This window comes from Rhinolophus sinicus, chromosome 3, assembly GCF_057876585.1.
Source record: "Rhinolophus sinicus isolate RSI-liver-muscle chromosome 3, RSI-T2T, whole genome shotgun sequence".
NCBI classification, from domain to species: Eukaryota; Metazoa; Chordata; class Mammalia; order Chiroptera; family Rhinolophidae; genus Rhinolophus; species Rhinolophus sinicus.
The window spans coordinates 783,941-809,254 of NC_142503.1; the positions used below are offsets into that span (position 1 = coordinate 783,941).

Sequence of the window (25,314 nt, forward strand, 5' to 3'; positions counted from 1 at the left end):
CACATGTTGCGACACACACACGTATGTGTGTTCTGCTGGGCACATCGTTGGAGGCGGAATTGTTTGGGGACATACTGCTCCTTAGGCTGGTACTCCTAAGCAGAGCCTGAAAGGGGGGTTCCCTTGATTCCCTAGTGGGGGCTCTCAGGAGAAAATGGGAAGGAGACGGAGTAAAGGGCAGGGCTAAGAGCAGGCGTGGTTCCAGGAGCAGTGGGACACCTTCCCCCAGGAGCTCTGGAACACAGACCTATGTCAGACCCAGGTGGCCTTTCGCACACTCAGGCAGTGCTGGGCCATCGGTGTCCGAGGGCCTAGGCCCCGGGCATCTTCGTGAGGGGCCCAGTCCCCAGGCTGCTTCAGGTGTGAGCTGTTTGCACCTATAGCAGGTGGGGAATGGCCACATCTGATGGCAAAAGGAATCTGTATGCCGGGCAGGGAGCCTGAAGCCTCTTCAACCTCAGCACCTTCTAAACCTGCTCCCCGGAATCCTGGGGCATCTGTCCCACTCCAAGGCCTCTCTACCCTAGAACGGGACACCTGGAAGTCTCTGTGTGGGGGCTGTGGCCACAATTAGGACTTTTCCCAGGGGCCTGCAGGTGCTCATGCTGCACCTGGAACAGAATAAGCCAGGTTCCTGCCCACACTGGGGAGGCCACGAACGGTGGACCACGCCTACTCCCGAGGCACCTCGGTGACCAGGAAGAAGAGGGGATCTGAAGGCACTGAGGTCAGCTTGCTTTGTCCCCTTGGAGCAGGTTCTATGTCCAGCCCTGGGTCTGTTGTAACGGCTGACAGAAGTGGAGACACCCGGAGGGGGAGGGAGTGGGCCATAGCCACGGGGCAGCCAGGACCCCAGGGAAGTAGTAGCCAGAAGTGCTGGACATTTGAGGCGTGGCTTGCCGGCTTGTTGGAGACGGCAGGAGGACTCTGTGTCCCATGGTCCCTGGGAAAGCGAGACCCAAGGAAGTGAGGGTGTTCTCTGGGGGACCTGGGACGAGAATGATCACCTGGGGGTGGGGTACGAAGGCCCCAATGTGGGTCCCCTGGCTGGGCAGGGCTGAGGGGTCTGGCGAGAGTGACCAGTGTCCCATCACATGGCCACAGGCTGGTGGGAGTGACCAGTGTCCCATCACGTGGCCACAGGCTGGTGGGAGTGACCAGTGTCCCATCACGTGGCCACAGGCTGGTGGGCATGACCAGCTGCCTGACCACACAGATCACAGCATTGCTGTTTATTCCAAGTATTGTGATAAAGCACAGAGGTCTCCTCTGGGCTGTGGCCTGAGCTGACCAGTGTCTAGAAGGACCCCTTCAGCTGCAGAGGGGACGGCAGACCCTCTGGGACCAAGGGCAGGGAGCCACTCAGGACTCTGGTGGCACGTTCCCAGGAGAAGTGCTTGGCCAGCGCAACGGTGGTGGTCAGACTGTAGGGCTGGAGTCTGGCTACACAGGGAGCCCACAGGGGAGCTCACAGGGCAAATGAAGGCTCGAGAGAGGCAGGGAGGACGGTGCCAGGTTGGCCTGGGCTGGCAGCCACCAAGGGGGTGTGGCTGGGGCCCAGGTTAAGCCCAGCAGGCCTGGGGGCCCCACGGTGCTCCCTCTGGGCTGGGGAAGGGGTATTCCAGAGGGCGTGGAGCTGCGAGCGGAGCCAGTGGCCAGAACAACAACAGTGTCGAGCAAAATGTGGGCGGGTCCTTTCCCACATAGATTTTTATTGTTGGTGATGCTGAGCATGGACAGACAGACACTGAGAACACTGTGTTCTATGAGGAGCAGCGACGCTCCTCGGGGCCACACTGCAGACCGCCTCCAGCCTCCCCTGGGGCCACGGTCCACAGCGGGCTGGCCCACAGCCCCGTGCATTCCAGCGGCGACCGAGGCCAGCTGCGGGACGGCCACGCTTTGACTTAGTTTCTCGTAACAGCAACGGGGACAGCAGCAGACAGGTTTTCAGAACCAGCCCTGCATTCTGACAATTAGTTCTGATTCACTGTTAAATACGGTTTTAAAAAGCCATTCCCTAACATAGAAAGTGTGGTTATGGATGTGATGTGTGCCTGAGAGAAAGAAAATTCTGGCTGGTCTTGCTCCCAGGATCACAGCCAGGCTGAGCCTGGCAGGGTCTCCTGGATGCCTGCCTGCCTTGGGGTGCTGCCTGGTCAGGGCCCAGGGTGGGGATGCACTCCTGCTCACGAGAAGCACTTTCTCCCGTGGCCGTGGGTCAACGTCCAGGTGACAATGAGCTGACCGGGACCCACATCGGGCAGGAGTAGTGGCAGTCAGACGGGTCCCATGGAGTCTGTTTCTCTCAGCTACAAGGAAATCGACAGCGTCCCCATCACACTCACCAGACCCCCACCCTGGGGGCTCTGAACAGACTGCTTGGGGGACGTGGCGACACAAGGCCCCCCACTCCATCGCCTTTTGCACGGTTTCTTCCATTTTGCCTTCTGTACAATTAGGCAAAATGTGACATTTAGCTTTTGTAATGAGAGCAAACTAATGACCCAGGAAGTGACTGAGCATGAGGCTCACAGTCACCTACAATCACGGTGCTTCTCGGCACACGGAGGGAGTGTGACCCGAGCCCTGGGCGGGGGCGGGGGCTGGGGCTGTACACAAACAGAACACGACGTTTTCTACTACGTTATACAGGACACAGGACAATGGCAGGTGCTGTCCCCACAGCGCATCACTGGTGTAAACATGGGAAGGCAGAGCCCCCGTGGGTCCCAGCAGTACAGGCACCGGGAGCAGCCGCCTCTCTCAGGCTCAGGTTTTTCATCGTGGTTGGCGTCTCTCCCTCGGCGAGCATGACGGCCGCCCAGGGCCTTCCTCCTCTGCTCCCCTCTACACCATGAGCCAGTGGCGCAGCTGCAAAGAAAAAGGGTTTTCAGAACTCAGAAGCCACCCCGGCTGGTAGCTGAGAGGGGCCTCAGCTGAGAGGACAGTGAGGTTGTGGCCGGGACGCTTAGGGGAATGGCCAGTGCCACGCCGGGGACCACAGACCTGGTGCCTGTGTAACCTCAGCTAAATGAGTCACCGCTTGACTAAGAGAAGTCGGGGACATGCGTGCAGTGAGGGGCCAGCACACAGTGGCATGACATCCGCTGCTGGCCTGACATACCCAGGGCTGGTCTCAGATCGCACTCCTGCCAGCACGCATGTCACCTGAGGCCCCCACCCCAGGCCCCGAAGGCCACTTTCCTGGGTCCTCTGATTTGTCCCAGTCACACACTGTGCCCTATAGTTCCCTCTCGCTTACGAGACCCAGTGTGTGGGGAGCAGCCCTCATTCACCACTCAGGATGAACGAGACCGACAGGACGCCATTCAGTCTTTGGCAAATGTCACCACCTGTTATTATGCAGCTGGGAGCTCAGCCTATTTTTTATCACAAACCCTTTGTGACACTGAATGGCAAGAACTGTATTCTTTAAACATTTTCAGAACTAGAGCGGCAGGGCTGACTTCTGGCCCAGCCACAGTGGGCTGGGGTCGCTCAGTGTACGGCTGCCTGGCACGGCTCAGACTCCCACCGACTAAAACCAGCTCAGCAGCAAGGAGCCCAGGAACACGGCACAACCTGCCCCAGTGATGCTGCAACTGGCAGGTTATGAGCCGCTACGGCAGAAGTGTTAAAAGTGACAGACACAATGTACAATGATGCACATTTCACAAGAAACAGGCAGAGCAAATGCAACTTCCAGGGACAGAGCAAACGTGTAGCTGTCAGCCGAGTGGGGTGCAGTCAGGGAGCCACGAGATGGGGGTGGACGACGGCCTGTGGGAGGTTTACAGTCAGTGTCCTGCAGCCGTCAGAGCCCATGAGCCTCACAGGCTTCTGGTCAAGATGGAGGGTAAGGACCAAATCTGTTGTGCCGTCTGAAATAGCCCCAATGAACACACCTGCTCGTACATAGTAATGGGCTTTAAGACCCAGAACATCGGACGACACAGGAGAGTGACCCAGAGAGAGACAAACACAGGAGCCACCCCTGGGTGCCTCCAGGGAATCTCTAGGCTGCAGCGTTGGGGAGGGGAGCCGACTGGGGCCATGAACCCCAGGGCGAAGGGGATAAGTGCTGGGGAGACCAGGCACTGGAGTTTGCAAAGTGTCTGAGAGGACAGAACTGCATAGGGAGCCCAGGGGCCCCCGAGGTTCAGCTGAGGACACAGTGTGCACAAGACTATCAGGTGGGAGACAGAACCACCTGACAGGATTGGCGGGGACAGCCCTTGAAACGCACATGGTGGGCACCAAGCCTGTTCCCGACAGCCCGACTGGAGACTCCCTGGTTCGTGGGTGCAGGACTCACGAAGGTGTCGCTTCAGTAGTGGGAAATAGTTAGCTCGACACTAAATGCTGCTCTGCTGCAACCTAATGAATCTTAAAAAGCAAGTCCCCCAAAGGTCACACTGTCCCCAAGGAACTTAACAACGTCCCAGGAACAGAGCTCTAGAGTATTTTAAGGGATGCAAAGGTACCAGCGTCTAACAAGGCAAAACTCACAATGTGTGGAACCCAGTTAAACATCACCAGACATGCAAAAGAGCAGCAAAATTCAGCCCTAAAGAGAAGAGTCATCCAATGGAAACTGATCCAGAGCTGCCATCAATGAGCCAGTAAGGACGTTAAAACCATGATTATAACTGCACGCTATACACTCATGAAGTGGAGACAGGACAGCTTTAAAAAGACCCAAATTGAACTTCCAGAAATGAAAACTGCAATGTGTGAGACGATAAATATGCTGGATTATCAGATCGCACAATGTGGAGGAAAAAAATTAGTGAATGAAAATACAAAGCAACAGAAAGCACTCGAAATAGAACAAACACACAGAGGAAAGAATTAAAGTGGCCTAATAATACATGTGTAATCGGAGTCCTTGAAGGAGGTGGAGCAGAAAAACACTGAAGAAATGATAGCCCAGGGTGGCCAGATGGCTCAGTTGGTTGTAGCACGAGCTCTGAACAACACGGGTGCCGGTTCGATTCCCACATGGGCCAGTGAGCTGTGATCTCTGCAACTAGATTGAAGACAAAGAGCTGCCGCTGAGTTGCCAGAGGGGCAGTCAGATTGTTCAGCTGGTGAGAGTGTGAGCTCTCAACAAGGTTACTGGTTCAATTCCCGCATGGGATGGTGGGCTGCGTCCCCTGGACAATGACTTGGAGCTGATGGGCCCTGGAGAAACACTGTTCCCCAGTATTCCCCAATTAAAAACTATATATATATATATATATATATATATATATATATATATATATATATATATATAATCATTAAATTTGAGGAATGTGAGGAACGGTTGCAATATAATTCTGAGGTTACCACTGTAGTTAAAAAAAAAAAAGAAATGATAGCCCACATTTGCTGAAAACGATACACTCGGAGCTCCAAGAGGCTTGATGAATGGTGGGTGTGAGAAGCAGGAAGAGGGGGAGGCGCACCAATTACACACGTGGAAAAGCACCCCCCAAGGATCTAGTCGCCAGTTTTTGTGCTGACAATGCCCTTTACAGAGCTAAACACAACTGAAACCAATGAGATGCAACAGAAATGACACTAAACAGGACAGGGACAGCTCCGACTGCTCACGACAGCGCTTACTTCAGGGGGCAGACAGGTGGGTGCATGCGAGTTACTGTCAAGGTGTGGTTTTCCCGAGGGAGTTCACAAGGCTTCATTTTGTTAGGTAAACAAACAACTAAGAAGTCGCTGTACCAAGGACGACAGTGTCGTCGTACAGCCGTGCGCCTCTCGTCTCCTGCCCTGTCCTTCCGTGACCGGCCTGAACTGCTCCAGGTCCCCCCGCCCACACTCGTCCCCCAGGGAGGTGTGCCAGCCCACCCATCAGGGCCTGTCCAGGTGCGGTGGCCCCGCCCACCGGCCCCGCCCTCGCAGGGGCTCCGCCCACATGTCCCGCCCTCACAGGCCCCGCCCACCGGTCCCGCCCTCACAGGGGCTCCGCCCACCTGTCCCGCCCCCGCACAGGGCCGCGCCCACAGGCCCCCCCCGCCCACCTGTCCCGCCCCCGCACAGGGCCCCGCCCAGAGGTCCCGTCCTCACACAGGGTCTGCTCACATGTCGTCGTCATACCCCCCCACCCCCCCCCAGGGCCCACCCCAGCAGGGCGGTCCGGCCCCCCCGCCTTGTCCTTCTCTCCGACTGGCTGCACCTGACACAGGTCGTCTGCTGCCCACCCTGCTCAGGACAGGGGTTCCCAGAAGGTGGTCCCAGGGAGTGTTTGCTGAATTAATAAAGGAGCCCCCCAGCTTTCCGAGGGCTGTGGTGCTCGCTCATTCTCCAGATCCGGCTGCATCCGCGCAGAGGGGCGGCGGGGACAGTGGCACATACTCACCGTGAACTGGCGCACCTCCCCACTGTCCACCAGCTCGCGCTCCTTCTCGGGCGTGATGGCGTAGGCCACTTTCTAGGAAAGGAGGAGAGTGTGGGCACCAGTGACCAGCCCCAAATCAGCACATGGTCCGCTGGGGGAGCTGACAGCCGGGTCCTCTGAGACCCCGGAGCAGAGTCCACGCAGGCTGAAAAGGCAGATGCTGGAGGGTCGTCTCCACATCAGCTTGCCGTGGACTCCAAGTGAAGGTGGGCAGCATGCAGGACCCCACCAGGCCCAGCTGGGCCGAGGGCCCCTGGAGCTCACACACCACGTGGGAGAGGAGGCCCTGGCTTTGTCACATTGAGTGCTGCAAGCCAGCCTTCCATCCACCACCTGCCTGAATGGCCCACGCCCCGGAGCCTGGACAAAGGGTGCTGCTGCCCTTGCTTGTCCCCCAGGCCCATCTCTCAGCAGCTGTTTGTCTGACTCTGAAGCCAGGTTTCCTTTCCAGTGTCACAGCCGAGGGGACCATCCCACAGCCCCACCTGTCTCAGCCACTGCGAGTTTATGTGGTTTCTGTACAGAGTTTGGGTGGCGGAGGTGAAAGGCCACTGGACCTGGCTGGTGGCCTGACGATTGGGCAGTGGGGCAGGGTGAGGGGCCCGTCTACACACGTACCTCCCGCAGGGACCCGGGCAAGCTGCAGAACTTGTAGGCTGCGTAGATAGGCACCATGGACATGGAGGACATGGCGATGGCCCAGCCCAGCGCGTTGGCCCACTCAGGGAAGACGTAGTCTCCGTAGTGCGGGGGCCTGAAGGTCACGACACTGACCACCACCACAAACTAAAACCGAGGGCACAGGTCAGGCGCGTGTAGAGAGGATGGAGTGGGCGTGTTAGGCTGGAGGGTCTGGAACTACAGCTCCAGACCCCCGGGGCCCACAAACGAGGGAACCGGGCAGCTGTCACGGGCGGCACTGGACAGGTGCACGTCCTCTCGGTTCTCAGTTTGACTAGTGGGAACTCCCTGAGCTGTCCTCGTCCCATCTGGGACACCTCACCTGTCTAGAGGTCACACACCCACAGCTGCAACATCTAGATGTAGTGAGATGGACATGTTGGGGACAGGCCTCAGGCTGCCAGATGGGGTGACACAAGTAGCCTCTGAGTGTTTGGGGGGCTCCGTGTGAAGCACCGTTTACGCAGGCGCCCACTCCTGCCCCCTCTGTCTCACTAGCCACCGGGCTGGCCCATGGCGTGGTCTGTGTGGCTGCCTGCCTGTCCCAGGCTGGCCCCACATGACCTCTGGGCCGACTGGGCAGGAAGAGGGCCGGGCATCAGGGGTCTGGTTCCTGCACAGCTCATGGGCTCTCTGCTTGGACCTGGACTCGGCCTTGATCAGCCACCTGGGCCACCTGTCCAGAGCCATGGGGTGTCAGGTACAGCCACCCAGCCCTGCTGCTGCAGCGTGGAGGAGACATGCACAGCCTGCAAATAGGCTGCGTGTCTATGTTCTAACAAAGCTGGAGCTGGTGGGCTTGGCCCGGATGGTAAAAGCCAGGCAGCTACTGGACATGCCTGGGGAGGACCCCCAAGGGCAGAGAGGTGACAGAATCCAGGTCACTCTGCCCTCGAGATTGAGTACTTGTCGCCCCTGAAAGTCCTCATAGCAGAAAGTCCACAATCTCCCTCCCTTGCTACCCCTCCTCCCAGGATGCACAGGGGCCTCAGGCTGAGGAGGGCACCTGGGATCCCAGGTGAGGTTTCTCAGTGGGGTTGGGGATGTCCCCAGGAGACTAGAGAGCACAGCAGGGACCAGCTTGCCCTCCCGGAGTCCTGCGGCCTGCCGACTCCACCTTGGAGACCCTGGTGCTAGGCAGCATGGAGCCCCCTCCCCCACCTCAAGCACCTTCACTCGCTTAAGTGGAAACCTGGCCACTGCTGGACCAGAGTGGGCGTGAGCGCTGGGGCACAGCAGGGACATGTGGCCAGCAGCCTTACCAGGAGGAAGCAGGGGCTGACAAACTTCCAGCACAGCCGCCAGTAGAGGCTGGGCCGCTGCCCGGTCATCTGCTTGATGTCGTCACTGAACTGCCGCACACCTGGGTGGGGGCAGCCGGGCAGGATGGTCAGCACAGCGCATTCCCGTACGAGCAGCAGCGAGGTCCTCTTGACACCCATGGCTGCCCAGGGGACCTCACGCTTGGCTGCCTCCTGCAGGGGGCAGCCCCACTCCAGACCACCCAGTGGTCTTATGACCAGGGGGTCCCCACACGTCCCCTGTGGTGACAGTGGGTGACGTTTGCTCCTACCCTGTTGATCGCTCAGGGAGATGTGTGGGGTCCCAGAAACTCTGCCTGACCGCCCTCCACCCTCCTCCCGCCTCAGCCCTCCTCCCCGTGTCCCACAGCTGCCCCTGCTTCCCCTCTGCAATCATTTTTTTCCAGTTAAAAAAACTGTGACAAAATGTATATAACATAAAATTTACCATCTTACCCATTGTAAGTGTCCAGTTCAGCAGCCTTAGGTGCATTCATACTGTTGTACACCATCACCTCCATCATCTCCAGAACTTTCTCATTTTCCCCGCTGTCCCCATTAGATACTGAGTCCCAACTCCGCCCCCAGTCCCTGGCACCCATCCTTCTATTTCCTGTCGTTATGAATTTGACAGCTCTAGGGACCTCACATAAGTGAACTCATACAGGATTGATCCTTTTGTGACTGGCTTATCTCACTGAGCACATGTTCTCAAGGTTCATCCATGTTGTAGAGGTGTCAGAATTTCTTCTTTTAAATACTCCATTATGCATACAATCATGATACTTGAAGGATGTGCAGAGTGACGTCCAGAGCTTCCACGGCCAGCCCTGAAGGACACCTGGCCCAGCGAGCTGAGTCAGCACCGTGACCCATTTCACAGAAGAGAAAACTGAGGAAGCAAGGTGGGTGGCTTGCCCTGCCAGTACGTGGGAAGGGATAAGGCTTCCTCCAGCTTTTTCTGTTGCTGACAAACGATACTCAGTCACTAGCCCAGGATGGGCAGGGGCTGTAGCTGCAGTTCAGTGCCAAGCCCCGTCTGGGGGCTGCCTGCTGACCAGCAGGTCCCCAGCCTCATGGGGCTCACAGCACTAACTTATGAACAAGCAGCTGGACGTGGGTGGGTCTGGGGCAGATCAGCAGTGACGTCCTTGAGGGCTCAGTTCTGTACCGTTAGGAGCCTGACACATGAACCGGGTCACGTTGAAACATGATGGTTGGAGACAGCATTTGCTGGTCATACTCCCAAGGAGGGACAGGCTCAGCTCATTTCTCTGGTGTCTCGGTGCGGTGCTGGTCACCTGTTAGCTGGACCTCATGTCCACCAGCGTTCGTGTCCCCACATCCCATGATCCCATGAAACCATTCTTTCTCAAGAACCAATTAGGATATATGCACAGCATAACTGTGGCCACACTGGACGCCTCCAACCACAGTAAGGATCTGGGGTGCCATCCAGGCCAAATGTCTTCATTGGTCCAATGGAGTGATGGTTGCCAACCCCCCATCCTCTGTGATGCTGTGGTCATCACAATTTAAGCTTCCTGGAGCTCACGTGTCCCTTTTCAAGCCAGTGTTACCCAAATAAAGCCGCACAGCCATAAAGCGACAGGCTGCCAGCCCCGCTGGTCGCAGCCTCCCGCCTGCCGAAGCACACCAGCCCCCAGGGAGGTTTTGTTCTTACCGTAGAACCAGGCCACCCCGATGGCCTCGATGAGCACTCCAAAGAGGATGGACGTGCCGGCCGCGAAATGGTCCAGCAGCGTGAAGACATAGATGCCACCCTGGAATAGGAGGGGCCTGCTGAACTCAGGGTGCGCAGTGTGGCACGCCTGGCCCACGAAACCTGGCCCATGAAAGTGCTTCTCCCAAAACATAAACCTGGCCTGTGGATTCACTTTACAGACAGATACTGTTTCACTCCCTATAAAGTTCAGTTTGAGTCACTAAAATTCAGTCCACACACAGCTTCTTAGGGAGACGTCTAGTAAATGAAAATGACTTCTCTTCTCCTTTCCCAGGGCTCCTGATGTTATCAGAAATGAAAGCCACCAAATGGCAAGCTTGGCAGAGCCTCTGTGGGGAGGGGAGGTGACCCGGGCCCCCTGCACAGACCGGCCTCGCTCCAGCCCCACAAGTCCAGCAGGCAGGTGGCTGAGCCAAGGGCACGTCCCAGGGAGCTGTCCAGGTGCTGAAGTAACTGGAGGCAAAGTTCCATATGTGCCAAGGCCAGTACATGTGACCACAGCTTCCCTGAGTGTGACCACGGCTACCCTGAGTATGACCACAGCTACCCTAAGTGTGACCACAGCTTCCCTGAGTGTGACCACAGCTACTCTGTGTGACAGTGGCTACCCCGAGTGGGACTACAGTTTTGCTCGTATGGTCACAAGTCGAGGGTTGTTTGGGGGGTACCACCAACCCTCTTAGAAAGGCTGTGGCTGTGCAGCCTGACAGCACCGGCCACGCTGCCCAGCGCCGAGGACGCAGGACAGCCTCTGGCAAAGCTGAGCCTGTACGTACGTTGGTGACGCAGAAGAGGGAGAGCAGGAAGGTGGCCAGGACGATGAAGAGGGTGAAGAGCTCCCGGTGTCTGTGTAGCAGCTGGAACTCGTCGATGAGCCCGGTGATCACAGACTCCATGCCGCCCATCTGCAGCCAACACAGCAGGGGACACGCTGCAGGGAGCGCGGCGCACGCCCGACTGCCGCCTACACGTAAGTCCATGGATGTACACCCGGAAAATGGGCACGGAGTGAGAACCACATGGTGCCGAGGGTGCGAACGCCCTAAAGACAGGGCCGCCCTGGCGAGGGCTCCTCTCGTGACATGTCCATCGCTGAGAGACGACTGGGGTGGATGCTCTGTCCACCGGTGGTGATTTGCTCAGTCACCTTGAAGTCCTGGGTGGGCAGAAGTGCTATATGGCCAACACAATGCCATGTACTGCGTTGCCACAAAGGGCAGGTCTGCTGGACTTTTCTAAGCAAATCTCTCCCACAAGCACAGCTTAAGTCTATTCCCAGGGCGGACAGGCCTGGCCACTGGCTATGTCCTCACTGATGAAGGCTACCTGACTGGGTCTCGTCATGATGGGGTGTCGCCCACACAGCCCTGATTGCTTGGGGACCCTCTTAGTCCTGCTCTGTCGAGACCACCTCCCCCAGGAAGTGCTGTCATGGCTCCATCTACCCCAGACTGCCAGCCGAGGGCGTGACCCGGCTGGTGGGAGATGGAGGTGGAGGGTTATGGAGCATGGCCAGAGTTACGGGGAGGGACTCGTGGTTCTCTGCACTTCCCAGTAAACTCAGGTGAACAAGATGCCCATGGACAGTCATGGGACCCTGAGGTCTCAGCTGATGGTCACCAGCAGGCAAAGGGGAAGGAGGCTGAGGAAGGCCAGCAGGCCCAGGGCCTACCCTTCACCCCCAGAGCATAGCACACACATGTACACACCCACGCACAAGCACACACCCACATATACACACGCACACACCATGTACACACACCCACCCACGCACATGCATGCACACCCACACCCACATATACATATGCACAGATCCAAGCACACACACACGTACACACACCCACACATATATGCACGCACACACCCATGTACACACATGCCCACGCACATGCACGCACACACACATGCACACACACCCACATATACGCACACACACACGTACACACACCCACGCACATGCATGCACACCCGCATATACACATGCACAATCCATGTACACACACACCCACATATACACACGCACACACCCATGTACACACATGCATGCACACACAAACAGGCACACATGCATGTGCATGCACACACACACACACATATGCACACCCATGCACATGTTGCAGGGTTGCACAAGACATTCAGTGGGCCCGGCCCGGGCTGCACTGGAGCTGTCTGTCACCTCACCCTGCATATGCATCCATTCCTCCCGGGGGCTAAGGGTCAGGGACAGTGACAAGTCATGAAGGGCCTGCCTTGATTCTGCATGGTCATATGGCCCGGTTTTCCTGTGCTGCTCTCTTGCTGTGTGTGTGTTTAGGGTCCATGGTGGCTCGGGCAGAGGGTGCAGCTGGTGCCCCCAAGTAAAAGAAGGGGTGAGCTGGTAGAAACACCCCATCCAGGAAGGGTCTCATGTAATCGTGGGGTCCCTCCCTGCCACCCACGTGGGGCTCTGTGCAAGTACAGACTTTGGGGGAGGACCCCACTGTCCGGCGGGGCCCCGGCACATGACGTGCTGTGGTCACTCACGGCGCTGTCGATCCCCAGGGCAAGCAGCATGGTGAAGAAAACCACGGCCCAGACCGAGGACAGTGGGAGTGTGGCGAGCGCCTCGGGGTAGATGATGAAAATCAGCCCAGGCCCTGAAAGCAGACCCCGGGTTGGCACCGAGCAGCTACTTCTTGCACCCTTACCGCACCCCCCAAGGCCAACTCAGCCCCTCAAGTGCCTCCAGACAGTGACAAAGCCTTTCCATAGCCAACTCATCTGTCCCCCTCCTGTGAATTCAGGGGACACCTGGCCCGGGACTCTAAAGAATGGAAACCCAGCATCAATGGGACACGGATTTGCCTGTACAATCCCCAGTGGTGCCACAGCCGTGCTCTTCCAATCGCTCCTGTCCCTGGCTGTGGGGATGCTGGGATAGGAGTGGGGAGGGGCTCTGGGGTCCTGCCTGGTCCCTAGACACACCTCAAGCCTCCGGGTTTGTTATTCCTGAGCAGGTTGCATACACGGTTCACGAGCAAGACATTGTAAATGTTTCTCTGTGCTGTGAATTATTCTAAGTACAACCTTTAAAAGCACATTTGCGAATGTTCTCTGGTGTGCGGCTAGAAAGAGTGTTACCTGCTCACAGGTGAGCACTCGTTGATCAGCCCCTTGCAACACCCGCAGGATGGGACTGCGGGGTCAGCACAGGCGCACGTGGGCAGCTGCACCTGCTCCTTATGCCCCCCAGGTGGGATCTAGGGGCACGCAACGGCTGGGGCTGGACCACGGGGCCCAACCAAGATGAGATGCAGTTGGGCCTCGAATAATCTCAAAGTAAAAATATTCCCACAGGATATTGGTAACTGACCATTTTCACGGTCAGCTTTAGTAGATGGGCACCTGTCGCTGACCGCAGAGCCTCTGCTTCCGGACAGAGAGGTGACTTACAGCTCTTCTGCTTCTGCTTGTCCGGGGCCGATGGGAAGGGGCAGTTACAATGTTTCTAGAGGATCAAAGCCAGAGCCTGGCCACCTCCCAGAGGCCACCTTCCGGCTCGCTGGCCCTGAGGCAGGCTGGGCTCTCTGAGTCCCGCCCTAAGGCAAGGGGCACCATGTCCGGTGTGGGGAGAGGGGCGGACCTTTGAGACACTGAAGTCTAAATGCTGTAAGCTAAGCCATTAACCTGGGGAGCGGTTCGTCAGATGGGTGGAACATAATGTCAACACCCTCACCTTCCGTTTCTGTACCTGAGTTAATATCTCACCCTGTTTCCTTGAGAATCAGAGTCATGAGTGACATTTACTTGGCTTGTCAGGCGAAGCACAGCAGACGCAGTGTTACTCTCAGGGGTTAACAACCTACTGGCGTTTATCACAAGAAGGACAGAAGGACGGGCTGCACAAATGCACGGGGCCGGCTGCACTGTGCCCCCCGCGCTTCACCTTTATTAGTCTTTCTCCGTGAGGAAAGGATATGGACTCGGAAACAGACGGAGGTTTTGCCCCGGCCCCTGCTGTGTCATCTCAGAGGGGTCCTTCGGGGCCTGTGGGCCTCTGCTTCCTACTTTCAAAGTGGGGGTCTGATGGGATGATGACGGCTGCCCCTGGCTGAGAGCTCAGGGCCCAGAAGGAGTTGGTCCTCTGCTCCCTCCTGACCCTCCCTGAAGAACCTCTCTGACTCAAGAGTAAAACACCCAGGAAAACTGGTCCGTAGACCCACGGGGCTCAGCAGCCTCCAGCAGAGCAGGCACTTCCAGCCACAGGAGAAGAGGAGTGAGGTCTGTGAACTGAGCCAGGGGACCTCCGGGGGAACCCTCACCGCTCAGGGGAGGGGTGCAGCCATCTTGGGAGACCCTGGAGCCTGGACTGACCCCATTCAGGGCTGCTTGGGCCCCGGTTTCCACCATGAACTAGAACCGAATAGACCCCCAAGTGCCCAGGGGCCTCAGCGATCAGATTCCCCCAAGGCACCCGCATCTGTGCCCAGCCACCGACTTCCCCTGCCTGGCACACTTCCTGCTGGGGACGAACCTGCTCCCGTCACCTGTGCCCACCCATCAACCCGCCAGCTCCCAGTGGGGGAGGGGCTGATGCAGATGTCACCTGGGCTGCAGCGGGCTCCCACGGGGACGCCTGCAGCCACTCAGGCCAGCCACTCACAGCAGCACAGATGCCTGCATCCTCCCATTTTACAGGAAACATGTCTTGAGAACTGGCCCGGGATAGGCAGAAGTGTGGGCCCACAGGCCTGCTGCAGACTCACCGTCCTTGGCCACGTCCCCGATGGGCACGCTGTGCTTCTGGGCCATGTACCCCAGGAAGGAGAAGACCACGAAGCCGGAGGAGAAGCTTGTCAGGGAGTTGACCGAGGTGGTGATAATGGCGTCTCTGTGACAACAAGACACCCGTCCCCACACTGGTGCAGCTGCAGTTCCCGTCATTATCCTCAATTAGTGCATCTGGGGGTGCCTTCCTGAGGATCAGGCCAGTCCCCTCCGCGGCCGCAGAACCTGTCCTCCGACTGCCCTGCCTGTGGGGATGGGACTTCCACCTGGGACCTCCCGGCTGCAGGGTCCAGGCTCTGGGCATGTCCCCACAGTGACCAACTGTCCATGTCTGCCCGGGACCCAGTGGCTCGAGACACACACCCAGTGCTGAAGCTGAGACAGACCCACTAGCAATGCAGGGGTTCTGGGGGGACAGAACAGACAGCCACGGGGTCCCCACATACGCTGGGGGTGGCTGTCAGGCAGGCAGCCCTTGTTCTGACAGGGTGGGTCTAGTGGGCCCCAGACGACACATTTCCCAGCTACTCCCAGGGGTCTGGTGCTGCTGGTCTGGGGTGGAGGAGGGGGCAGGGGAGGAGGGACGGGGTAGGGGAGGGAGGAGGGCGGTAGGGGTGGAGGCGGGAGGGAAGCAGGGGTGGAGGCGGGAGGGAAGCAGGGGTGGAGGCGGGAGGGAAGCAGGGGTGGAGGCGGGCATGGGCGGGGCCTCAAAGGAGTCTTGCCCTGCAGTCTAGAAGGCTTCCTTGCAGGGAGGTGATACACATCTTCATGAGTTTTAATACCTTCCTTAAAGCAACGCTCAACATTTGCCTGTCGCTTCCCCATTTTATTTTCCACTAAAAGGCCATTTGGCTCAGAGGTCTGGCACACACAGCTGATTTCTCCTGCCTTCATCCAGGACACATCATGACGCCCTTGACCCTATAGACCCTCATCTGGACAGGGGCTCAGGACTTACCTGTAGCAGTTGTTGGTGAATTGATTGTAACTGGAGAAGGCTATCAGCACCCCAAACCCAACGCCCAGGGAGAAGCATATCTGCGTCGCAGCGTCTATCCAAACCTGCGGCCAGAGGGGACAGACAGGGCTGTGAGCGACAACTGCGGGAAGCCACAGCCCAGCTGTCACAAGGCAATTGTGCGAAGACTGTGACCTCAGCTCCCTGTGCTCCCTGATGGTGTCTCCAGCTGAAATGCCACCTGCTCCGTGGAACGGAGTCGAACCTAAACTCAGCATCGTTACCGATGAGCACCTGGCACCCGGACGTGATCAGAGGAAATGCCGTCTGGGGAAAAACCTCCCCATGTCGCTTGCCCGAAGGAGCATGGTGAGAAGGGGGCCACGTCTTTGCGTGGTCTTCATGCTTCGATTCTCCGTGGACCATCAGTACGTTACCCCACATGACCAGAGTTGACTGGTTATTAATTAACGCTGGCATCTGCTCTGCTTCCTCTTTGTGCTGCGCGGAGCTGAGGACTAGGACCTCAGCTGCACTTCCTGCACGTTTACACCTGGCTCGCTCCTTCGTGCTCCCGGAACACAAGTCTGCTCTCGCGGCCTCACCGCCGGTCTTCCCGCGGGCTCCCAGTCGGTGTCCCACCGAGGTCGCTCACCGCTGTCTGGCCTTGTGGGCTTGAAGGTGTCCTGTGGGAGGCACCTTCCCACCGGGCTTCTCCCCTCCCGGGGTTTCCTGGGGGCCTGGAGCCATGCCTGCCCTACCTGCTACCCCATTCCATCCTTTTCTGCCTCAGCGCTGCTCCTTCCCGAGTCTCTAACGAGCCCCACACCTGCTGTTCATTGTGACCTAGCAGCATGGGTGGCCACCTTCCAACGGCCCCCTGACTCCAGCTGGCCTCCCACCCAGCTGAGGCCTGCCCTTCCCGTCTTGCCAGTGGACTCCCCTTGGGTAGCTGTTGAGGCCCCACCACCTGCCCCAACCTAGTCCTTCTGAATTTCTGACCATTTCCTTTCAAAAGCTGCTATGCCTTCACCCCCACCCCACCCACAAACCACCCCGAGGCCACTGCCATTTCTGGATGGTTTCCCTCAATGCTGCCCCTGTCTTTAGAGACCCCTCTCCCACGGCCTGGCCATGCCTCCTCTCTCCAGGAGTGGGTGGTGGCCATGGTCGGTGATGGAGTGGACGGGGGCTCCAGTGGGTTGGGGAGAGGACAGGTGACGGTGGTGGTTGGAGAGCTGATTGGGGACTGCAGTTGGATTTTTAACCCGGAACAATCTCTTCCTTTGCTGAAGAAATCTATGGCTGGCTCTGGCCTTCATTTCTGATACGATTTAGGTCACTGTCTTGCACTGTGGGGCACCAAGAGTGTCCACCATCGAGGTACAGCTTCCTGAGGAGCGTGTTCTGGTTCCTGCAATGCGGACCATTCGCAGCCTTGCTGGGCCAATTCACAGGGGGCTGGAGCTCAGGACCGCGTCCTGGGTGAGACGCAAAGCTCTCTGGCACAGACTGGGCAGCCCACAGTGCTCTTCCAGGAAGCCCAGATCATTCCTCCAGGAAGTAATGGACCAGGGGGAGAGGTTGTTCCTCCAGGAAGTGATGGACCAAGGGGAGAGGTTGTTCCTCCAGGAAGCAGATGGGCCAGGGGAAGAGGTCGATGGGCAGCAATGGTCCATTCTATTCCTAGGGTCCCAGCACATAGACTGTTCCCCTAACTCCCTCATTCTGGTCATCAGCTCCCCACCGTGCCCACACATCCCTGTCACTTGGCCCGTGAGCTGCTGCAGGTGAGGGTGCTGTTTAGCAGAGCCCGGCCTGCAGCAGGATTTACAGGGTGAGTGAGACATTCTGGCCAAACTGCTAAGTTTGGGGTCGCCTGTGCCCAACACGGAGCCCTGCACAGCACCTGCCCACCCACGCAGGCTGCAGGACATGAGTGGTGGCCGTACTCACGGACGCCTCGCAGAGCCGACGGAAGTCCACGCTCAGGTACGCTTTGATGCCGTCAAGGGCTCCGGGGAGGGTGATCCCTCGTAGAAGCAGGGCAAAGAGGACCACATAGGGCATGGTGGCTGTGATCCACACGACCTGGGGAGAGCACAGCGTCACCAGGCTTCACAGGCCACCCACTGTGGGGAGAGGGCACAGAGAGAGGTGGCCCAACATCCCCAACATCCCCAGGACGCCAGCTCAGCAGATGCTCACTGGGGTGAGGCTGCCCATGCCTTCTGTCCTGTGCATCTTTCCCAAGGATTAAAATAGGACAAACAACTTGGCAAGGAAGGGACATTCCTGCTCGTGTTTGGTCTGTCACAGTAGGAGTGGGCAGGAGTGGCTGAATTTTTGATGAGTGAGATGTGAGCGGATTTCACCTGGCTTACATGTAAAAGATGGATTCTGGGCTGCGGGGGGTGGGGGTGGGGGGAGGCACCATCATTGAAAAGTTCCCATGTGTCAGCATTTCACTACATGTATTATCACAAGTGACAGGCACATTTTGATCAAAATTGCTTTGGGTGTCCATAATAACCAAAATATTTTCATCAGCAAAAAACTATTTATGCTGTGCTTGTCTTTATGCTGAAAACACTCTGCTGTGCGCGCTTTCCCCTGGAGGCCACTCCAACCACAGCCATGTGCCGACTTCCCAGCCAGGCCTTGGCCCCCTGTCCACACTCCAAGCCAACCATGGCCACGTGTCCACTCCCCAGCAGTGGCCATGTGTCCACTCCCATTGGTGGCACTGCAGCCTCACCTTCCCAGAAGTCTTCACTCCCTTCCACAAGCTGAAGTAAAGCAGGACAATGACCAGCAGCAGGCAGGACGTGAGCTGCCACCGGGGGGGGCCCAGGTCGTCGATGCCACGGCTCTCATGGAGGTGCAGCACCCCACGCCTGCACGGGGGGGGGGAGAAGGGGTGCTGGAGGGATATGCGTACCCCAGGGCTGTAACTGCACAGCTGTGCTCGCCCAGGGACCCACCTCCCAACCCAGCCTGGTCGGGCCAGAGACCGCCGAAGGGCCAGGCCCACCAGCCCCAACCGAGATGCAGGTGTTCCTCGAGTAGAGCGGAGAGGTCAGCTGTGGCAGCTGGGAGCCCATGGCACCTGCGTTTGGAGCTGGGGACAGGAGGGGCACCTGGGTCTGTGAAGGAAGGGACCACAGAAAGCAGAGGAAGGCCCGGGCGCTGCAGGGGTCACTGATGCCCACAGAAGGTCAGGGCCCCTTTGCAGGCGAGTCTGAGAGGACTCAGAACAACATGGTAGGACACACAGGCACCTGCACTTAGGGTTTCCAGGCAGGAATTCCAGCCCATTCTTAGGAATTTTTTTCTCTTCCCTGTTCCCAAATCTCGAGATATAAACTGTTTTCTGTTCTCCACAATGAATCGTTTCCACAAAGTGATGGCCGATACTACCAACCACCTGGGTTCAAGGAGCCAATTTTCCCGATTTCCTGACCAACTTTTCTCAGGATTTGGGACCGGGAAAGTTAAAAAAATGGAAACCCTCCCTGCGCTGTTCCCTGAGGTGACCGCTGAACAGTCTGCCTCGAGGAGGAGCCTCAGGTTTGTTCAAGAATCCCTCATAAGGGCAGAGCATGAGGCTGCGGAAACGGGACGGAAGGCATGGCCGGGAGCTCTCCCTGTGGGCAGGTGGGGTCAGGCACTTTCCACAGTGTCCTTAGACCCTCGTTCGAACCTGCCTCGCTGTCCCAGGTGGAAGCTGGCCTGTGGCTGTGTGGCTGCTGGGCAGTGGGGAGGCCACATTGTGAAAGGGGACAGTCCTGACCCCCTTGGGAGAATGCCACATGCCCAGCTTCCAGAGCTTTCCACCAGCTGCAGGCTCACGGTGCCATGTGGGATTTTGGGTCTTCCAACTCCAGGACCACAGTCTAATGACAGGACAGGCCCTGAGGGCACACAGACCCCAGCACAGCACTCCTGGCCCACCCAGCACCCAGGCACAGCCAGGTTGGCTTAGGGACAGATACTGCACTGTCTTAACTGTCAGCACGATCTTTACGGAGCCCAAACCACTCACTGAAGTGAAAGGATCCTCCCACGCTGTCCGCTGAACACACAGCGCGAGGTCTGGGAGCCGGAGCTCCAGTGGGCGGGAGGAGGAGGCCATTGCTGGCACAGTGCTCACCTGCTGTGCCCACCTGCCCTCACAGGGCGGCCTCACCTGGGCAGAATTCCCAGCGTCTCCCTCTCCTGTTCTCCCCACCTCAGCCCTGGCTTTATGGCTGCTGTCCATGCCCCCAGCTAGGCCTTATCACCTGGAATCTCTTTTCACCACCCAGAGACATCTACTTGGGCCAATACCACTGCGGAGTGGTATTCAAAAGACGATGCGATTCGGTGAGGCCCTGCCCAACTCTGTGCAGTGCAGCCACACCTCAGCAGCCTCGCACACACACACGGGTCACACATCCCAACCAGGTGGCAGGTGGCCGTTGACCCCCACCTGGAAAGGAGCACAGTGACCCACAGGAGTCTGCAGCCTCTGGGGCCTCAGAGGAAGTGGCTCTGGAGAAAGCATGTCACTCTACTCATAAAGCTGTTTCTAGGACACGCCACACTCTGTTTCACCTTAAACATGTCAAGTCACTTGTGGAACAGCACCTCGTCTGTACCAGTCAATTCCTTTCCCAAAGATTAAAATGTCCTCTTGTTTGAAATTCCACAGACAATTCAGAGGGCAGGACACTGCCTGCTGGGGAGAAGAGACGGCACGCACCAGCGCTGTGTGGGACAGTCACACAGTCACGACAGGATGCTGTGGGGCACGGGGAGGGCTGTGCTTCCTGAGAGCAGGCGCAGGCCCATAGAAATAGAGTATCTGGGGAAGGTGGTTGGAGACTGAAATGCAGAGATTTCCGGAGCCGTCAGTGGTCTGGAAGACCAAACAGTGATGGCCTGGGATGTCACCAGCCTTGGCAAAGGTAACACTTTCACTTGACCTCTGCAGGTCCCAGAGCTCATGCAGGGCTGATGACCGCTGAGCTCCTACCAGCAGGGCAGGGGACTTGATCACATGGGGAGTCCAGTGGATCCTGGAAGGGCCACTGCAGTCAGGCGACAACCATTCCTGAAGCAAAAGCTTCTCCAGAAGCATTTTAACAAAAAGCTGCAAAAGGTAGAACTGTACCAAAAGCAAATTAACTTCCTATCAGCGTAAATCCAATACCTCTTAAAGAAGGACCTCAAAATCTAAATACCCACGAATGTAAAACTCACCAAGTTTAGCATGTGAAAAAAATTACTAGACACAAGAAGCAAAAAAATGTGACCTACCACCAGGAGAGAACTCATCAATAGTTTCCTCACACTAAATACAAAAATTCACTCAAATGGGTAAAACACTAAATGTAAGAACTGAAATTACAAAACTCTTGGAAGAAAATAGGAATAAATGTTCAAGATCTTGGGTTTGGCAACAGATTTTTTAATAAAAATATTCAATTTATTTAAACAAACAAAAAACCAGTTCACCCATTTCTCCCAACCCCCACCTCCCGCCTCTGGCAACCACCAGTAAGTTCTTTGTATCTATGAGCTTAGTGTTTTTTCTTTCTTTTTCTTTTTGTTTTTTCTTTTTAGCAATGGATTTTTTGATATGACACCAAAAGCAAAAGCAATGAAAGAAAAAATAGATAAACTGACTTAAGCAAAATTAAAAACTTTTGAGCATCACAGGACACTATCAACAGAGTAAAAAGGCAACCCACAGAATGGGAGACAATATTTTCAAATCACATATCTGATAAGGGATTAATATCCAGAATATATGAAGAACTCCTAAAAGTCAACAACAAAAAAGCCCCAAACAACTCGATTCAAAAATGGGCAAAGGACTTGAATAAATATTTCTCCAAAGAAACACTACAGATGACCAATAAACTCATGAAATCACGCTCAACTGATCATTAGAGAAATGCCAATCAAACCACAGTGAGAGTCCACCTCACACCCGTTAGCGTGGCTGCTATAAAAAAAACAAACAAAAAACAAAACAAAATGAAAAACCTAGAAAACAAGTGTTGTCCAAGATACAATCAAACAGGAAGCCTGTGCACTGCTGATGGGAACTTCAAACAGTGCAGACACGGGAAAACTGTGGCGGCTCCTCAAAAATTAAACAGAATTCTCACATGATCCTGCAATTCTGCATCTGGGTATATACCCAAAATACTGAAAGCAGGGACCCAAACAGATATCTGTACACCACTTTTCACAGCAGCATTATTTCCAGCAGCCAAAAGGTGGAAGCCACCCAGGGGTCCCCTGACAAACACAAGTGGTCCATCCGTCCAATGGAATGTGATTCTGACACTTTGACACTGGCCACAGCATGGATGGACCTTGAGGAAACTGCTGAGAGAGATAAACCAGACACAAAGGACAAATACTGCGTGATTCCTCTTACATGAGTCCCTGGAGTGGTCAGACTCAGACAGGAAGTGGACGGTGGTGCCAGGGGCTGGGGGAGGGGACGGGAGTGAGGGTCTAATGGGGACAGAGGTTCGGTCTGAGACGATGAGCAAGGTCTGCAGATGGTGGTGGGGGTGGTTACACAGCAGCGTGAATGTGCCTAATGCTGTGGAACTAGGTGCTTACGATGGGTCAAGTGGTGTATTTTATGTTATGTATAGTTAGTTTACCACATAGAAAAAAGTCCCCCCTCCCCACAAAAAGAAAAAAAAAGTCCTCCCACAAGAAGGCAAAATTATTTTGGGAAAGGCTGATGCTGTGGGAACTCAATGCCAGTAGGTCTGCACAATAACAAATGCTCAGTGAAGTTCTTCAGGTGGCAGAAGGGCACCTGAAATGGTGAGTATGCAGATAAATAGAAAAGGTATTTTCTGTTTTAAGCTTAAACATTTCATAATGAAAAGGGGGTCAATTCAAAGAGTTGATATTCACAAACATACGTGCACTTCATTACAGAGCTTCAAAATACATGAATGAAGCAAAACCTGACAGAACTGTGAAGAGAGATAGGCATATCCACAATCGTGGTTGAGATTCAACACCCTTCTCAGTAACTGACAGAACAAGTAGACAGAATGATCAGTGAGGGTGTGGGAGACCTGCACAGGACCTTGAGCTGGCACACAACTGTCTACCCAACAACTGCAGGACACATGTTCTTTTTAGGTGTACACAGAACACTCATTGGGGTCAACCATATCCTGAGCCGTAGAACAAATCTCAGTATATTTTGAAATAATGCAGCTTTATAAGTATGTTAGCTTGCCAAATCATAATTAAACTGGAAATCAATGACAGAAACATATCTAGAAAGCCTCTAAATATTTCAAAATTAAACAACAAACCTCCAAAAACCTCCCATGAATCAAAGAAATCACAAGGCAGCTCAGGGAATACTTTGGACTGAATGAAAATGAAAACAACATATGGAACTTACAAGAGGCAGCTAAAGCAGTCTCTTAGAGGCAAACTTATAGCTTTAAACTTGAAGCTTCTGAATTTATATTAGAAAGGTAACAGTGGTACTGATGAGTGTTTATGGAACTGGGGGACACGTTAAACTGGTTGGAACTGCATGGGCCTATTTTGGGGCTTCCAAAGCCCACATGCCTTTTCCTGGTCCAGACTCCATGTCTGTCAAGTGTGTTCACTGCATCATTTCACAGCCATAAACTCCTGGTTTGTCTGAGCCCATTTCTCATGTGCACCCACCAGGTGCTGCAGCTGGAGGAGGGTCAGCAAGTATGGGGCTGATGAGGAAAGAAGTTCTGCGTGAGAACTGGGACTGTGAAAGGGAGGATGGAAACTACAGGGTTTCTTTCTCTCAGGGAAGACGAGCAAAAGCAAAAGGGACTTCAAGGGCTGGCCATTTTTCACCATCCAGTCTCCAGGCTGAGTCGTCACATCAGTGGAGTCAACCCCCCACCCTCATGACTGCTTCCTTTCCTTTGTCTGCAGAAGCCACTTCCGGCGCCCCATCCCATGGGTTGCCGCCCAGAGGAAGCTGCAGCAGCAGGAAGGAGTCTGGAGCCACTGGGACCTGGGGGACTTTCTCCTCTGTCCAGAGCCTGCACAGCTCAGCCCAGGAAGCCGTGAGCACTCCTCATGGACCAGCCCAGCCTGAGAGTTATCTGAGGTCCTTTCAGATCTTCCCTGCCAGCGGGCCAGCTGTCAAGCTCACGATATGTCATACCTGCACCTATTATGCTGGCATTGGAGTCCCCTGACAGCTAGTGAGAGAGCTGCACGTGGCTCCGTTGCTGGACATAGAGCTTCACGAGTCTAATGGTACAGTTATCTCCACCCTTACGGCCTTTCACGGTGGGCCACGAGCTCCCTAAGAATGTGTGCCTGTCGGAACATGCCATCCTTTCTACAATGATGTACTTCCTAGAGTGGGTTCAAGTTCCAGAAAATACCTGACCTGCAGGCCTGGCAGTCACAGCCTCTGCCGCAGGGAAACCCTGTCGGCACCACTGGGAAAGTCACCTGCAGAGTGCCTGGGGCTTCAGTGTCACCAGTAACCTGTGACATCCTCGTAAAACTTCCAACACCCCCATGTCCCCACGTCCCATCCAGCTGTTGTGGTTTCTGCTCCTGCTAATGGGCCCTTCAAGAAGAAGGCATCTGGGCACCCTCCCCTGGCCTCTCTCCTCCAGACTGCGGATTCTTAGATTTCACTAGCCTGATTTTTAAAAATCACATATCATGTGTATTCTTCCCTTCTAGTATCCTTAGTCATAAATCACTAGAGTAATCCATTTTTTCCCTCTCATTTTCTTATCTGAAAATCCCTTAGATAAATCAACTCTTTCCACACCTGCCAAAGATAAGCGGTCCCAAAATGGTGTCACTCAGCACCTTCCTGCACCTCTGCTACTGTTCCAAATGTCCTAAGTTGCACCGAAATCCATCTTGAAATTGTAAAACACATGCTGGCCTGAAAACTTAGTTGCCATTTTGTTGGCAAAATGATCAGTGACACCCACGTGCAGCACAAGCTGTCCCTAACTGCTCTTTTGCGTGGTGGGACTTGTCCATGGTGCTCCCAGGCCCTTGCCACAGCCATCTCCACATGGCTGCTTTCTGTGCAGAGGGGAGGCCACCGGGTGAGAGCACACACACCCAGCCTCGGCCTCGAAATGAGACAGCACTGCATTTGGGAAATGTAGGGCTAACCAGGCCAGGGACAAGCGCTGTTTTTTCGTTTTTCTGTTTGTCCCTAAGAACAGCAAATCAGCTTTGTCCAATGCTCGGCTTATCTGTGTTTGGACACTTCTATCATTCTTGGTTGCCTGTCACTCTGAGTTCTGGGCACATACACACCCTTGCCTGTGTCTCCATTTCTCGGCCACATGCCCACCCCAGCACCATTCAAGCAACTCAAATGGGACAGGTCCCAGGCAGATTCTCTTGTCAGCCCCATCCTCTGAAACCAGCTGTGCATCCCCACCTCCCA

The 25,314-nt window shown here is 55.6% G+C and overlaps 1 protein-coding gene across 1 annotated transcript in view; it reads right to left on the reverse strand.

Moving 5' to 3' along the window:
* Window positions 1–1,672: 1,672 nt before the first annotated feature.
* Window positions 1,673–25,314, reverse strand: part of SLC6A3 (solute carrier family 6 member 3) — a 35,762-nt gene continuing 12,120 nt past the window's right edge. Inside the window, exons 5-15 of the mRNA XM_019744616.3 lie at window positions 18,616–18,754; window positions 17,814–17,948; window positions 15,858–15,961; window positions 14,878–15,002; window positions 12,656–12,768; window positions 10,909–11,037; window positions 10,070–10,169; window positions 8,347–8,447; window positions 7,022–7,189; window positions 6,365–6,436; window positions 1,673–2,874 (exon numbers count right to left, since the gene is read on the reverse strand). Of these exons, the coding sequence (XP_019600175.1) occupies window positions 2,851–2,874; window positions 6,365–6,436; window positions 7,022–7,189; window positions 8,347–8,447; window positions 10,070–10,169; window positions 10,909–11,037; window positions 12,656–12,768; window positions 14,878–15,002; window positions 15,858–15,961; window positions 17,814–17,948; window positions 18,616–18,754 (1,210 nt within the window). The 3' untranslated portion in view covers window positions 1,673–2,850. The remainder of the gene's footprint in view (window positions 2,875–6,364; window positions 6,437–7,021; window positions 7,190–8,346; window positions 8,448–10,069; window positions 10,170–10,908; window positions 11,038–12,655; window positions 12,769–14,877; window positions 15,003–15,857; window positions 15,962–17,813; window positions 17,949–18,615; window positions 18,755–25,314) is intronic.